General features: G+C 60.2%; 1 protein-coding gene and 1 long non-coding RNA gene across 3 annotated transcripts; one reads left to right on the plus strand and one right to left on the minus strand.

Annotated features, from left to right (window-relative positions):
- Positions 1–3,097: 3,097 nt before the first annotated feature.
- On the minus strand, positions 3,098–13,107 carry OTX1 (orthodenticle homeobox 1). 2 transcript variants are annotated; one of them, XM_048842667.2, is made up of 4 exons: positions 13,011–13,107; positions 10,092–10,317; positions 8,805–8,956; positions 3,098–5,148 (listed from the first exon to the last, which is right to left on the minus strand). In XM_048842667.2, exons 2-4 carry the CDS (start codon positions 10,186–10,188, stop codon positions 4,390–4,392), a joined length of 1,008 nt encoding a protein of 335 aa, XP_048698624.1. In that variant the 5' UTR covers positions 10,189–10,317; positions 13,011–13,107; the 3' UTR covers positions 3,098–4,389. The 2 variants fall into 2 exon arrangements, with proteins under 2 accessions (XP_048698624.1, XP_074983323.1); XM_075127222.1 differs by lacking the exons at positions 8,805–8,956; positions 10,092–10,317; positions 13,011–13,107 and adding an exon at positions 6,363–6,584.
- On the plus strand, positions 8,951–10,694 carry LOC125633415 (uncharacterized). The gene is made up of 3 exons (XR_012667869.1): positions 8,951–9,653; positions 9,920–10,031; positions 10,276–10,694. It is a non-coding gene; the product is annotated as an uncharacterized LOC125633415 (long non-coding RNA).
- Positions 13,108–14,342: the final 1,235 nt, after the last annotated feature.

Consider the following 14,342-nt stretch of genomic DNA (forward strand, 5'->3'; position numbering starts at 1 on the left):
TCAGGGTCTAGGTCAGCCCCTCCGTGTACCCCACACCCCGACAGTCCCCACGCAGAGGGACTGTGGGCTGCTTCTCTTAGACAGGCCCAAGTCCTGCTCGGCGCATCTTGGCTAATCTCCTGCCCTCTTTCCTAAAGGGCCTTTGGTCTGTAGTTGCTTTCCCTCGGGTGATTGCATGGGTGGGTGCCTTAACCACAAGAATTTTAATTAAGTGACTGTTTGTGCAGCGATGGTTACGCTTCCCTTTTGCCCAAAGACGTATCTCCTTGCAACATCTGCTCCAGAAGTAACAATAAGCACAATAACAACCATCACAAGGCGGACACGGGGAGGTGACATCCTCCCTGGCTCTTGCGCAGCCGAGTCCAGCTGCCCGTGATGCAGCGTGGCAATGCCAGGGGACCGGGCTGCGCCAGGGCGGACTCGCGGAGCGCCTGCCACGCAGCTGGTTCCCAGCCTGCCAGCTCCGCCCCTCGCCAGTCACCGACCCCGAGACGCTGCCAGCGAACTAGCCCCTGCTGCTTTCCCCAGAGACGCTAATCCCAGGCCGGGCGCCGGCTTCCCACGCGCGCCGGGCAGTGGGGGAGCGCGGGTCCGGCACAGCCCAGGGGCCTTAGGCGCATGGGGACGCATCGCGTAAGGATCATTGTCCCCTCACTCCCAGCACCAGTGCACGGCCAGTCTGACATGGACCCCCCCCCCAGCCCCCGCAATGTGGCTGCCTCCAGCAGCGGCGGTGGCTTGAATCCTAGATTTGGCTTGGATCCATGTCCCTGGGACCTGCACCCGAGCGAGTCCCTGCACAGGGGGAGATCGTAGGCGCTGGTGCTGGCTGGAAGCGGTTTCCGTCACGTACAAGGTTTGCAGTTTGGGTCACTGGCTCTCAGCACCCCGTACTCCCTTGCACAAATTGTGCCCGGGACCCGGACCCGTGGGCGAGATGGCAACTTTCCTCTCCGTGCAACAAGCATCGCCCCGTAACTCCCGCTCTTTACCTCGGAGGCCAACTCGGGCAAGTTTTCCAACAGCTCGGACCAAGCGTAACTACCCCCAAAGAGGGCTTTGGGGGCAGGGCAGAAGGGGGGAGGTCGCCCATCCTTGGTGTTTCCCTGCCCCACGCAGACCTGTGCGTAGACGGGAGCCCGCCAGGATACCGGGTTTAGGGAGCAGGCACCGTGATTCCTGGGCGTGCAGAAGCCCGGCTCTGACTTTCGATGGCTGTTTAACCCCCAGTAGTATCCGCCCTTTGGCCGGCACCTGGAGGGAGGGCTTGCCTGGCCCAACACGGGACAGCCTTTTTCAAAGGGCTCCGAGTGGTTCCTGTCATTTGCAAAGGGCCTCCGCGCGCTCAGCCTACCCGTGACAAAGGTGGCCTGGCAGGGGGCGGCTGCTGACAGGAGATAAGCCAAGGGCTGTCCTGGTTAATAAGCAGCCTGTTTAACTGCCGAAAGAGCCGGTCAGCTCGCGGCCCGTGTGCCGGGCGGGCTGCGGGTGGCAGGGCCAGGCTGGCCCCAGGGAGCGAGCCCAGGGCGCTGCCCCAGCCAGGGAGCGCCCGGGGGCGGGCACAGCACAAGGGCGTGGGTAGGGGGAATACCGCCAGGGTGCCACGAGCACCCTGATCGGGGGTGGAGGGGGAGGAAGGGGCGGAGATCAGGGGCTAATAGCGGCAGCCGGCTTCCCCAGGGCTGCGTGGCATTAGAAGTCGAGGTGACCCTGTGCATCGGGAGACAGGATTGCTCTGCATCGGGGGACCCCGTACAAGTGGGAAGCAAACACCCCCAAAGGACTTGGGCTGTTAAAGCGAAGCAGGCGCTTTAAGCCCGCTGGGACACACACAGATTTCACCGGCGGCCAGCCTGAATTTACAGTTCTAGGAGGGTAGGTGCAGTTTAGCGAAACATGGAGCGTTTATTGTACAAACACACACCGGCCCCAAGCCCCCCAATAAATACTCCCAGGTGTCGCTCCTGGATTGAACCCCGCCAGCATCCAGCGACCTTTACTTTTTGCATTCATGTGTACGGCTAATGTACTAGTAACAAGCGTGCTCGGGAATTTGTCCTGCCAGGGACTAAGAGGAGCCTTTCGCTGCCCTTTCCTGGTGAAAAATTCTTGAGCAGGATGGAAAGGCGCTGAAGTTTCGTTCTGGCTCTGAAATCACTTTTCTTCCTGCCGCTGAGCCGATTTGTTAAAAGCTAGACTCCTTCTTCTCGCCTTCAGCGGGATAAGGGCCATCTACACCCCCGGCCAGGGAGGTGCGCTTCTATAGAGATGCCGCGATGCGTTTAATTTTTATTTTGAAAAAGAAATTCGTTTCAACACACGTAGCTACGAATCGGGCAAAACGTGGTTATAAGGATCTGGAAACAAGGGGGGGGAGGAAAGATTGGTGTCTAGATCATCGTGACAAGGGTTTTTTGGGGAGGAGATTTTTGTTTGTTTTATGCCTGCTTTGTTTTTGTTTCCTTGCAACCCTCGTGATTTTTAAGAGGGTTAAACGCATGTAAATTTGGGCCAGCTTTGAAATCCAGCCCATCTCCGAAAATCCGGAGCAGCTAGGGCCACCCTTTCCTGGGAGATTAGAGCAACGCGTCCGTTTAAAATAAAAAAAGAAAGAAAGAAAGCAGCCCAGGATAATTTGGCAGAGCTGCAGATTTCCCGAAGGAACAAGCCAGCCCGGGCTGCGGCTGGTTTGGCCGAGCGCACCAAGCCGCGCTGAATGGGAAATCTATGGGCGATTAAAATGGGAAAACTCCGTGCCAGACTTCAGATGTTCCTGAAAGACAAACACGCTCTGGGGCCGCTGCTGGTTAGCGCTCGTGCTTTTCCAAAAACCAAACCTGGGGGAGGGGGGGCGGCATTCACACCGTCTCCCCGCTCTGGAACCCACCGAAGTTTTGAGTGGAAGCCAATCCAATTATGGCCATTAAAAGGCAGCTCAGGGCAATAAAGTGCGCAGGGGCCAGCACGCCCGCCCCCCGGGGTAAATAAAAATCATCCTGCCCCTGCCCCTGCCCTCGCATGCTCCGCGGAAATTGAAGCTCGCGGAGGCTTTTCCGAGGGGCCCCGCTTCGGAAGTATGACACAGACAAGGGGCTTCATTAGTTTGTATTTTATTATAGGGCTATGTAGGTAAAGGGGGAGGAGTTGCCTTACATTTCAACAGGTACGTGTTGGATCACGGCGTAATCATCAAATTTACAAATGCCTTTTCCACCGAGGGGCAAAGCGGTTAAAACCCATCGTCGAGACAGATGCGCAGGCGTGGCTGGCTAGGGCCGCAGCCCTAAAGACTCACTAGACAAACCGAGGGGGCTAAAAGGGAGGGGAGGGAAGTTGAGCTGCTTTTTTTTTTTTCCTTTTCCTTTTTTTCCCCCTCCTTTTTTTTTTTTTTTTTTGGTCTGTAAACTGGATCGGGACTGCGGATCCGCTGGACAAGCCTTTCCTTCCCCCTCTCCCGAGCCTTCCCAGCTCCCCCTCCCCACCCCTTACAGCGGGTCCCCAAACCACCATCCGAGATCGCCTGCCCTCCCCGCCTCTTCTCACGGGAGTGGGTTTGATTCGCCAGGAGAAGTACCCCCAAGGGAGGAAAGAGGCAGCGCTGGGAATCTGGACTGGCCCCGCCGGCAGATTTTTTTTTTTGAAGGGAGGGGGGCGGAGGAGAGAAGTTTTGTTTAGTTCAATTTCCTGCATGTTAAACTCAAGATAAAATTTCAACCCAATAACATCAACTAAAAACAATGCTGGTCCCTGGAACGGACCGAATATTTACACCATTCCTGCTGCTTGTGGCAGCAAGAAGCTGGGCAATCCCACGGCGAGAGCCCAGAGGCTCCCCACCGTCAAAAGACGGCTGTCCACAGGGTCTGCAGGGGCAGGGTGTAAAAGGGGCTTCCACTCCCTGCCTTGCCCTTGACACACGGAGTTCGAGAGTTGAGTCGTCCAACACCTGGGGGGCGGCCGGCGGGGGGAGTCTGTGTCTCCAAGGCGCGTTTCTTTTTAAATCGAGGAGGGGAGGCGCCCCGAAGTCCTCTTCCGGGCTGTGTGTGTGTGTGTTTGGTGTGAAAAAAAATCAACCCACCGGACGGAATAATCCCGGGTGCGGAGAAGGAATAAATAGGAGTTACTGGGGAGGGTCCAGCAGCAGATCTCAGCCAGCAGCCCTGAGCCGGGGGCTCTTGGTCAGGGATGATGAATGATGATGACCATGGGGCATGGAGACCCAGTCCTGCCCGGGAGAAGGAAACACACCGACGGCAGCTCCGGAGCAGGGAGCAGCGGGGCCAGCGGTGGGCGCAGGCTGGGCCAGGAGGAAGGCCCTTGTTTCTCACGTAGCAAAAGGCCAGTGGGGAGCCGGGCCGGGCCGAGCTGGGCCGGGCCGGGCGCTGCCTACAAGACCTGGAACCTCCAGGAGGCCTGGTCCTTGTAGTCCAGGCAGTCGGGGGAGTTGAAGTTGAGTTTCCAGGAGGAGGCGGCGCCGGGCTCCTTGTAGTCCAGGCAGTCGGGGGAGTTGAAGGCCAGCCCCGTGCTGCCGTAGCCCTGGTGGTGGTGGTGATGGTGGTGGTGGTGGCCGGATCCCTGGCCCAGCGGGTGGTGGTGGTGGCCGGCCATGGAGGAGGGCGCCATGGGGCTGAGCTGGTGCGGGTGGTGGTGGGAGTGCATGGGCGCCAGGTAGGAGCTGCACTCCACGCCGCCGAAGTAGGAGGAGGAGGGGGCCGCCGGGTAGCCCTGCCCGTAGCCGCCGCCCTGGCCGTAGGACATCGGGTAGGAGGCGGAGGCGGCGCCGGACACCGAGCGCTGCATGCAGGACGCGCCGCCGGGCGGCAGCGGCTCCGGCACCGACACGGCCGAGGGCGCCGCGCCCGGGGAGATGGAGGCCGGGCTCCAGATGGACGAGGCCGGGGCGCTGATGGAGGCGGCCGCCGCCGCGGGGTTGCCCAGCGCCGCCGCCGCGCTGCCCGAGGAGCTGGAGCTGGAGGAGGAGGACGAGCCGGAGCTGGAGACGGCGGGGGGCGTGAACTGGCCGCTGCTCTCCGAGCCCGAGCTCTCCCGCGCCGGGGACGGCTTCTTCTTGGCCGGCCGGCTCTTGGCCCCGCCGCCGCTCTGCTGCTGCTGCCGGCACTTGGCCCGGCGGTTCTTGAACCAGACCTGCGGGGAGAGCGAGCTGTCAGCAGCCAGCCCCCGGCACCCACTTTCCCCAGCCCCCATCGCCAGCCCCTGGCGCCCAGCCCCCCCGGCCCCCGTGGCCATCTGCTGGCACCCAGCCCCCCCGGCACAGATAGCCAGCCCCTGGCACCCAGCCCCCCCCCCGCACCTGTAACCAGCCCCTGGCACCCAATCCCCCAGGACCCATAGCCATCTGCTGGCACCCAGGCCCCCCAGCACAGATAGCCAGCCCCTGGCACTCAGTCCCCCCCCGCACCAGCCCCTGGCACCCAGTCCCCCAAGACCCATAGCCATCTGCTGGCACGCAGCCCCCGAGCATCTGTAGCCAATCCTCAAGCATCATAACAGCCACTTCCTCTAGAACCCATAGGTATCCCCCAGGCACCCTGAACAGCCAGCAACACCCATTTCCCCTAGCACCGCAGCCATCCCCCAACACCCTGAACAGCCACCATTACCCATAACCAGCTGCTGGCACCCACTTCACTCAGCACCCATAGCCACTGGCACCCAGTCCCCAAGCATCCATACCCATCCACCAGCACCCAAGCACCCCAACCAACACTCACAGCCACCCACTGGAACCCCAGACAGCTCCTGGCATGCCTAGCCTTCCACCAGCCCACAGCCACTCACTGGCACCCAGCACTATCCACCCGTACCCCGACAGCTATCAGCATTCCCAGACATTCACCAGCACAAGCTGTCCACCAGCATGCAAGACAGCCCTGGGTGCTCACAGCAATTCACTGGTGCCCAGTCCCCCCGGCACCTGCACCCATCCACTGACACAAAGCCCCCGCAGCACCCATCCACACCCAACCACCCTTTAGCCATAACTCCCAGCACCCACACCCATCCACCAGCTGTGAGTCCCGGGAGCACCAACTCCATCCCCCAGGCTCCCACACTATGCCCCACCCTGCACCCCCCAGCCATAAGACTCACTCACAGGACCCATCCTCCTCCTTGCAAGGAGGGATAGGCCATTGACTGCCAGCTCCTCCACTGTCCCTGCCAACCAGCGCCTATGCCCAGCACCCACCCCCCACCCACAAGGGAAAACAACGTTAGCGTCGAGTTTCCTCACTACCCGCATCCCCCCGCCATTAGCCGGCTTCCAAACTAAACCCCGCACACCACCCAGCTCCGTCACCCGTCCCCGGGGCTAGCAGGGAGAGCAGACCCAGCAGTACCTGCTTCCCCCAGGGCACAGCCAGCTTCCCCCTGGCCTCCCGCAGCAGAGCAGCCAGCTCCCCACCTGCAAAGGAGACTGAAGCCCTCGGCATCCAGGACCACCCCATTATACCCCACCCATCCTACAAGGAAGAACAAACCCACCAGCACCCAGCCTACCCATTCCCCGGCAGCCCACCTCTGCACTATCCCCAGCTCTCCCCTCCATCCTCCAGAGCCCCCCAGCCCACAAGGCATACCGGCCCCATCAGTGCCCAGCACTCCCCGCTCGGCCCCAGCATCCTTCTTCCCCAACCAGCACCTCAACCCGTTCCCCGACGCAGCCCCCAGAGCAATGAGCTTTCAACACAGCACCTAACTCCCCCAGCCCGCTGAGAGCACGGAGTGATCAGCACCCAGCTTCGCTCCCTCCCCCGCACTGTCCCCCAGGAAGAGGGGCACAGCACCCAATGCTCCCAGCTATCCCCCCCCCAGCACGTTCTGGGTCCTGATCAATCCAGCCCCGTTCCGCTCCACCCCAGCACAGCACGCATCTCCTCAAGGGAGAGGGGCCCAGCATCCCGCTCCCACCACCAGAACTCTCAGCTGCAGCGCCGGGCACCCCCATTAGCCCGCAGAGAAATGGGCCCAATGGGATCAGCCCCCAGCAGAGCAGCCCGGATCCCTGGCTAGGACAGCACCGAGCAGGGGCATAGTGACCAGCACCCCCCCTCGTGGTCCTCCCCCCGCTCAGGGGCTTGGGGCACAGCAAAGGGGACCTCACTGAGCCTACCAGAAAAACCAGCCCCCCGCGAGAGAGGCGGAGCACGGCCCCCTTCCCACCCATTAGCCAGGGCTAGGGGCCCAGGACAGAGCTAGACTCACTCTCCCCCCGCCCAGCCTGCAAGGGGAGAGGCAGCCCGGCCCCACACTGCAGAGACGGGTCTGTCTGTCCGGAAGGCCTGTGGTGTGTGTCTGTAAGCTGCGAGGTGGCGGTGGGGGGGACACTGCAGTCTCGGGGGCTGAGTTTGCCTCTGTCCCTGCCCTGGTGCTGGCACCTGGACCAAACGCGGCGCCAGGGAGCCCTCCCGTGGCCGGGTAACAGCCCCGCTTCCTCCCTCTCCTGCCACCTCCTCCAGGCCGGAGGGACCATTTCTGCTCCCCCGTCCCCCTCCCTTGCCCCGCACCCACGTGTCCCAGGCCGGGCGCGCGGCTGGCCCCTCACCCGGGCCCGGGAGCTGGTTTTTAAAGCCTCCTCCACACCCCACCCCAAGGGCCTACGCCCGAAGCTGCAGCCAGGAAAGAGCGCCCAGGAAAAGTCACCAGGGCCGGGCTGGCCGGCGGGCCCATGGCGAGATGCCGGGGAGGGATGGTGCCGCTCTAGGGGGGTGTCCAGGGTGGACTGCGGCTGGATCCCCCTGGCCGGGGCTGCCCCCCGCCCCCACCTGCAGAGAGACAGGGGGCCCGCGCTGCTGGGGGCGCAGGGGACAGGATTAGCCTTTATTCCGCAAATCAGGCTCCGGCGCCCAGGCTGCCGGCGTTTCCAGGGCGAGGGGACACCCTGGGCAGGCTGGCGAGCTCCTCAGCCCGTGGGGCTCCCTCCCGCGCGGCCTGATTTCCCATTGTAAAGGGGGGCGGCGCCCGTCGCCCCCGCCCTCGGGCAGGGCGCTGCGCGGCCGCGGAGCTTGAGGCCAGCGTTGGGGGGGGGGGCGTTCCCCGCCTAGTCCAGGCAGGGGCAGCCAGCGGCTCCAGGGCGCGGAAGGGGTGGCTGGGACCAGCCGGAGAGCAGAGCCGGGGGAAAGGCCTCCAAAAGCCAGGAATAAAATCGCCCCTCTCGGCCTGAACGATCCACGCCGGCTCCTCAAACGCCCCTTGGCCGCGGCCGGCTCCGGGGGCTGCGCCTCTCCCCGCCAGAGGCGCTGAGCTTCCGCGCAAACCCAGGGGCGCAGAAGGGCGGGCAAGCCCCGTGGCTCGGCTCCCCCGACAGCCAGCCCAGTGCGGGGCTCCAGCATTCGCCTGTCCCTGTCCGCAGCAGTCAGGGAGCTGAAGCGGGTCTCAGGCTGGGGGCCCCCCCAACCCGAAGCAGGGCCGGGAGGGCAGGCCGCCCTGGGAGCTGCTCGAAGGTGGATCTGGCCAGGTCCCTGCCCCTCCGGCTGTTGGATCTAGGGCCTGAACGTGTCCTCCCAGCCCCTGGGCTGGCCATTGCCGGAGCACTTCGTCAGAGGAGGCCCGGGCGGGGGAGTGCGAGTGTGTGTGATGGGCTGGACAGTGCGGCAGGCAGGGCTCCGGCACCCGGGTTAGCAGCCCCTGCGTCCCAGCCCAGCCGTGCCCCGGCCCCGCAGCAGGCAGCGGAGGCGCGCCCAGGAAGTTCCCCCATCCCTGGTAGTTTGCACTGGGGCTCCCTCTATCCCCCCCCCCCCCCCGCAGCTGCTGGCCCTGCGGCGGGAGAGACGGTACTGGACCTGGACTCTGGACTCGGGCAGGTTGATCTTCAGCGCCACCTCCTCTCGCATGAAGATGTCCGGGTAGCGGGTCTTGGCGAAGAGCGCCTCCAGCACATCGAGCTGCGAGCGGGTGAAGGTGGTGCGCTCCCGCCGCTGCTTCCGCGGGGTGGCTGCAGGACCCGGGAGAGACAGAAACAAGCGGATTAGACACACGGACCCCCGCACTCGGGGGCCCCCCACTGCAGAATCTCCCGGGCCGGGGCGCGGAGCCGGGCCCTGCAAGCCCCTTGCTACAGATCGGGGGGTTCGCAGGATTCACAGCCAAGCATTCAAAGAAAAGAAACCGGTGCTAGGGAGCGGGGCCGGGAGGGAAATAAACTAATTTGGCAATTAAATACCGGTTAATATCAGAGAAACTACCAACCCCCATCTCTCCCTCCCAGCAAAATGCACAGTCTATAGTTATACCAAGTGTATTTATGTTGCGTTTCAACGCTCCCCAGAAGCCAGGTTTCGTGGCATTAGGATGGGGAAGGGAGATTCCTAAAAAAGATGTTTTTAAAGAGGCGGGAGACAGGGGTGGAAATGCGAGCAAGCAAATGGGCTCCAAAAGTTAAGGCCGAAGTGAAACTGACGAGGCAAAATCCGGAGGGGAACGCAAAGCGGATTGCGAACCCCACGACCCCCCAATCCGTACACAACACCATTACACAGCGGCCTCCACAAGACCCCGGAGGGGAGTTTTCAGGGTTTGTTTGTGTGTTTAAATTACAATCCAGGGAAGAAAAAATCGAGCGGGGGAGAATCACAACACACAAGTTAGGAACACGCCGAGCTGGGAACAGTGCAGCACCTCTGTGGAGTTGGGTACGAGTTTCGTTAAATTAATTATTTTTAAAATAACAAAGTTAACTATTCGAAAGAGTTTCCCACTGTTAAAAAAAGCACACGAATTAAAGAGACATTTAAACTTTTCAAACTTCTTATCTGATCGTACAAAAACTAGTTGTTGGGGGAAGGAGATTTCTCTATTGAAATCCTGTTGATTCTCACCCTCGTTAATTTTGAGAGTAAAAATTACTTTAAAAAGGATCTAACGAGCAGATTTGTTCTTTTAAATCTTTTTTCAAAAGGTACTCTGGGTATTTTTGAAAGCACAGTCTTGGAGTGGAAGAAATATCCCATTGTTCTCATCTTCGTTGCAAGAAGACAGGAGAAAAATGACTTCGTACAAACTTGTCCCAGGTGAGCAGTGTAACCGGACTGGTAGAGGGGCAAAGGAAATTAAAGTGGTTTGATGCTCACCCGGATAGCCCACCGAGGGATGCAGTAGGTCCATAGCAGGTCCGGTCAGCCCCAGCCCATTCATGCCATAGGGGGGCTGTTTGAGGTAAGACATCATGCTAAAAGCTGGAAAGATTTTCCCCAATTATATATATATATAAAGTCTGTCTAAAATTTCTCGAAGTCACAAAATTGGTTCTTCCAGGCGATGGCAGAAAATCCGGGCGCTGGAGAGACTCCCCGCTCCCTAAAAGAAACAAACAAAAAAAGAAAACACACAAAACCAGACAGACATCAGCAGCTCTTCGGAGCGGAATCGACAAGCCAGGTTGCTTCCAGGGCACAACACAAACCGCTGGGATTCGGAGTTTTACAGCCAGACCAGAGCGGTGCAGATCAAGCGCAAAGAAATACAATTTAAAAAACAACGATTGCAAATAATCGAAAGCGTAGGGAAGTTGGGACTATTTTTTGTGCATTAAATGAAATCGTTTGGGGCGCAAAGAGAGAGGCGCAAGCGCACAGCAGGGCAGCCTGAAAAGCCCCCTGCTCGCTGCAAACAGGCCTTTATTTCGCTCTGCGCCAAAAAATCCTGTCGTGCAAATAAAATCGAAAGTCCCCCCCCCCTTTTCGTTGTCAGTTATTACGGTTTTAAAGTTTTTGCGCATGTAGAGAAGAGGGCGGCGAGGGGGGCAATCAATATGGCCATACCCCTCCCAAACGAAGTGAAATAAGAAAGTACCAGAGTCGAGCTGGGGGGGGGGAATAGTTTTTTAAGCAGAGTCACATTAACATACAATCGCCGTGGGGCTTGGAGGGGGGCACAATACAAGTGATGGGGGAAGATAAAGCAATTATTTAAAAAGATAATTGGATTAGAAATCAAAACGAGATACCAAAAGGGGGGGACGTATAATTAATTTAAGAGCGAGCAGAAGGGGACATTTTAATTAGAAATGGCGAGTAGTTAAAAAACAAACCGATTTACAGTCACTTTGAAATTCATATTCCAGGGGGTTCCTCCCGTAGGGGTGACGGAAACAAATTTACCGAAAGGCACAACGTGTGTGTGTGTGTGGGGGGGGGGGGGGTTTCCACGGTCTCTCACTAGGGATTTTATTCTAAATAAATAAAACGAGAAATGGCCAGAGTTTCTTTCCTGCCATGCCTTGCTGGGAGCCATTACAGGGCTCTGAGAAGTGCCAACTCGGACACTTCTCCGCCCGCTTTCCTGCGAATTCTGGGTTCGGTTTTTGCTGTTCGCCAGCATTCCCCTGATGTAAGGAATTTACAGCAGGGCCGCGGAGATCCCGGGAGCTGGACTGTATTTGTTTTTGTCTCGGAGCGAGGTCTCCAGGTAAAATCCACAACCTTGATCCCGTCTCCAGACCCAGGAATCTCTCTCCGCTGCCCACAGGCGCCCAAGAACCCTCATTACCCCGCGAGAAAAATTAGACGAGACAAACCAAAGAAACAAAATCCTAAATCCACCCAGCAACAGATGGCGGCGGCTCTAATCACGATTAATCACCAGCTAGAAACTTTAATTGTGTTGAGGGCCATGTTGTCTCCAGCTGAGTTTCCTGTATTTACACCAGAATGATTAAAAGGGGAGGGGGGCTGTTTGTTTTCGCTGGTAAGACTATTTCCAAATTAATTTGCATCCTCCAGGGGTGCTGGAACAATTTGTATCGTGGGGGTGCTGAGAGCCAATGCACCAAAGTGTAAACTCTGTGTCGGATGGAAAGCACTTCAAGCAGAAGCGCACAGACACGCACACCCCGCACCAGCACCTCTGTCCTCCAGCTCCCAGGCTAACCTGTTGCATTTGGACACTGGGATCCCCTCTACTTTCGTTTTTAGTGTCTGTGTGGAAATTAAATACATCCGGTTGAGTTAGCAGATTGGAATAAGCGAACTGCACAGATACGTTTACAGGAGGTTTCCAAAGAGGCCTATCGTTACTTCTCCATATAGTCTCTTTCCCGACACGACCGAGTCCTCACTGCAAAGTATCCTAACCCTTCAGGCCATGGGGGGGTTGAATGAGACCGACCTAGCCTCCCGGAGACCCCCCTAACTGTAAGCACCCGCGCCTCTCCATCCGAGGGAATTAAGACTACTCCGTGTAAACAGAGGCGCCCCAGCCGCAAGAGAGAGGGGGCTCGAAAGCGGATCCGTGGCTTGGAAATGGACCACTGAAGCCAGCACGTTAGGCCAGGCCAGGCCAGGCCAGCCCCGGCCCGAGAAGCCAGCACTTTCCCCAGAGCAGATGCCGCCAGAGCGGCTTCTGGAGATGCGTCGGGCTGAGCCGGGAGTGATTTGGCCCGTGCAGTCATTATGTAAGTTTGTTTGCCAGCCCTGCAGTGTCACCATCCCAGGGAGGGGTGAGGCGAGGCGAGGCGCTCCAGGAGGCTACGAGCCGGGGCGGGGGCGCTCACCTTCAGCTTAAATCAAACAGCCCCAACCCCCCCCCCCCCCACCATCCAAGTGCGGGGCTTCGCCACCCCCGCGCGGGACCCTGCCGGGCTGCCCGGGCTCCGCAGCGGAGTTGCAAAGTCTGGCGGGGAGAAGGGGGCAGCCCGGGCTCCTCCCAGGGGGTCCCAGGCAGGTCAGAGGGGGCCGGGGCGCCGCCACAACTCCCCCCCCCACCGGGTCCCGGGGCGCAGAGCGAGCAGGAGCCGGGCGCCTCCGCCTCACCTGCCCCGCAGCACCCAGTGCAACGCCGCGAAGCGGGTCCTGGCTCCGCTCCCCGGCCAGCAGCGCCGGGACCCGGGGTTGGCAGCTGGCTCCCCCCCCGGCCCCGCTCTGCCACTCGGGGCGGGGGCTGCGCCTTGTACTTTCTTCGGCAGCCCAGCGCTAACTTCTGGCGGCGGGAGCTGCGGGGGGGGGCAGCCCGGGGGGGCCGGGGCAGCCCGGGACGGGACCCGGCGCGTTTACCTGGCGGCAGGAGCGGTCTGGCCCGGGCGCGCCGGTGATTGGCAATGTAGCCTGATGGAGATTGATCACCTTTCCACGGCCCTACCCTTGTATGTGCGCGCGAGGCGAGTGCGTAACCAGCCCCGGCGCCAATCCCCGGCCGCCCCGCGCCTGACTGACAGCCGCCTGGGCAATGGCAGCGCGGGATGCGGGCTACCTCCGCACGCCCCCCCCTCCCCGCTCCCCGCCCCCCCCCCCGGGGCGCCCCACTCCACCCCGGCCCCGCGGCGCGCGCCGGCTCCCCCAGGGCTGGCTCTGCCCGCGGCCGGGGCGCCTCTGCCCCCCGCCCCCGTGCGCGGCGCCCCGGCTCCGCTCCCCGCCCCAGGCAAAGCCCGTCCGAGCGCGGGGGCCGTCCCGAGCCAAGCCCGGGGAGCTCCAGAGAGCCGGCGGCGGGCAGAGGCCCGGGGCCGACCGCCCCCCCCCCCGGCCCCCTGCACCCCGGCGGGCCCTGGGGCCCGGGGCGAACTTTTGCACGTTCACTTGCTGCGTGTGCGCGTCCGGTTGTATGTGCGCGGGCAGGCGCCCGCTGAACCCGGACCCACAGCGAGAAACCCTGGACTGAGGGTCTAAAGGGGCGAGATCCCCGCACCCGGCCCCTGGGGATGGGGGGCGATTTCCTCCCAGTCCTCCCCGAGCGTGGCTTTTTTCTCCGCGACCCCCACTCAGTCGCCTAAAGTTTGCACCCCGCACCCCCAGTCTTTCGTACGCTCTTGCCTGACACACTCGTTACATGTGCACAGACGTTTATAATCCCGACGGCGGAACGGCTGGTCTTCCCCTGGCGAGGCGCTTAAAACGGGACCTTTCCTTCCCGTTTGTGTGTGGGCAGGACCTAGGCTCGGAGACAAGGGGTCTGCGAATTGTCCTGGCCTGGGATGGCTTTTCTCCCCCTCTTTCTGAAACATTAAAATGGCCCGTTGCTGAAAATCGGTTAAAACCTTTACTGGAAACGCGCCGATTGTTTTCACAAAACGAAGGAAGTGGCAGAAATGGCCATTGGTGACCATTAACTTTGTCTTTTCTCTCCAAACGGTAGGCCACACAATTACCCATCCATATATAGGTTTAAGTTGCACCGTCTCATAAATATTAACGAAGGGCCCTAATCCCCTCCTAAGAATTACTCCTTCTTTTTGTAGTTTACCAGGAGAATGTCTAATAACACAAAGGGAAAGCTGAAAAGGGGTAAAAATAATAAAATGCAAAAAAAAAAAAAATCGACTCGTTGCCAGCAAAATAAATTAAACGCGGCCGGGCATCAAAGTAAGTGTCTTTCCACGAGACACTTTCCTT

The sequence above is a fragment of the Caretta caretta genome, chromosome 3, assembly GCF_965140235.1.
Source record: "Caretta caretta isolate rCarCar2 chromosome 3, rCarCar1.hap1, whole genome shotgun sequence".
In the NCBI taxonomy this organism is placed as follows: domain Eukaryota; kingdom Metazoa; phylum Chordata; order Testudines; family Cheloniidae; genus Caretta; species Caretta caretta.

Coding starts and splice junctions, on each gene's coding strand:
- OTX1 (XM_048842667.2), bottom strand. CDS start 10,188: ATGATGTCTTACCTCAAACAGCCCCCCTATGGCATGAATGGGCTGGGG. Junction 8,957..10,091: donor TCCCTCGGTGGGCTATCCGG/GTGAGCATCAAA, acceptor CGGGTCCTGCAG/CCACCCCGCGGAAGCAGCGG. Junction 5,149..8,804: donor TGCCCGAGTCCAGAGTCCAG/GTCCAGTACCGT, acceptor CTCTCCCCGCAG/GTCTGGTTCAAGAACCGCCG.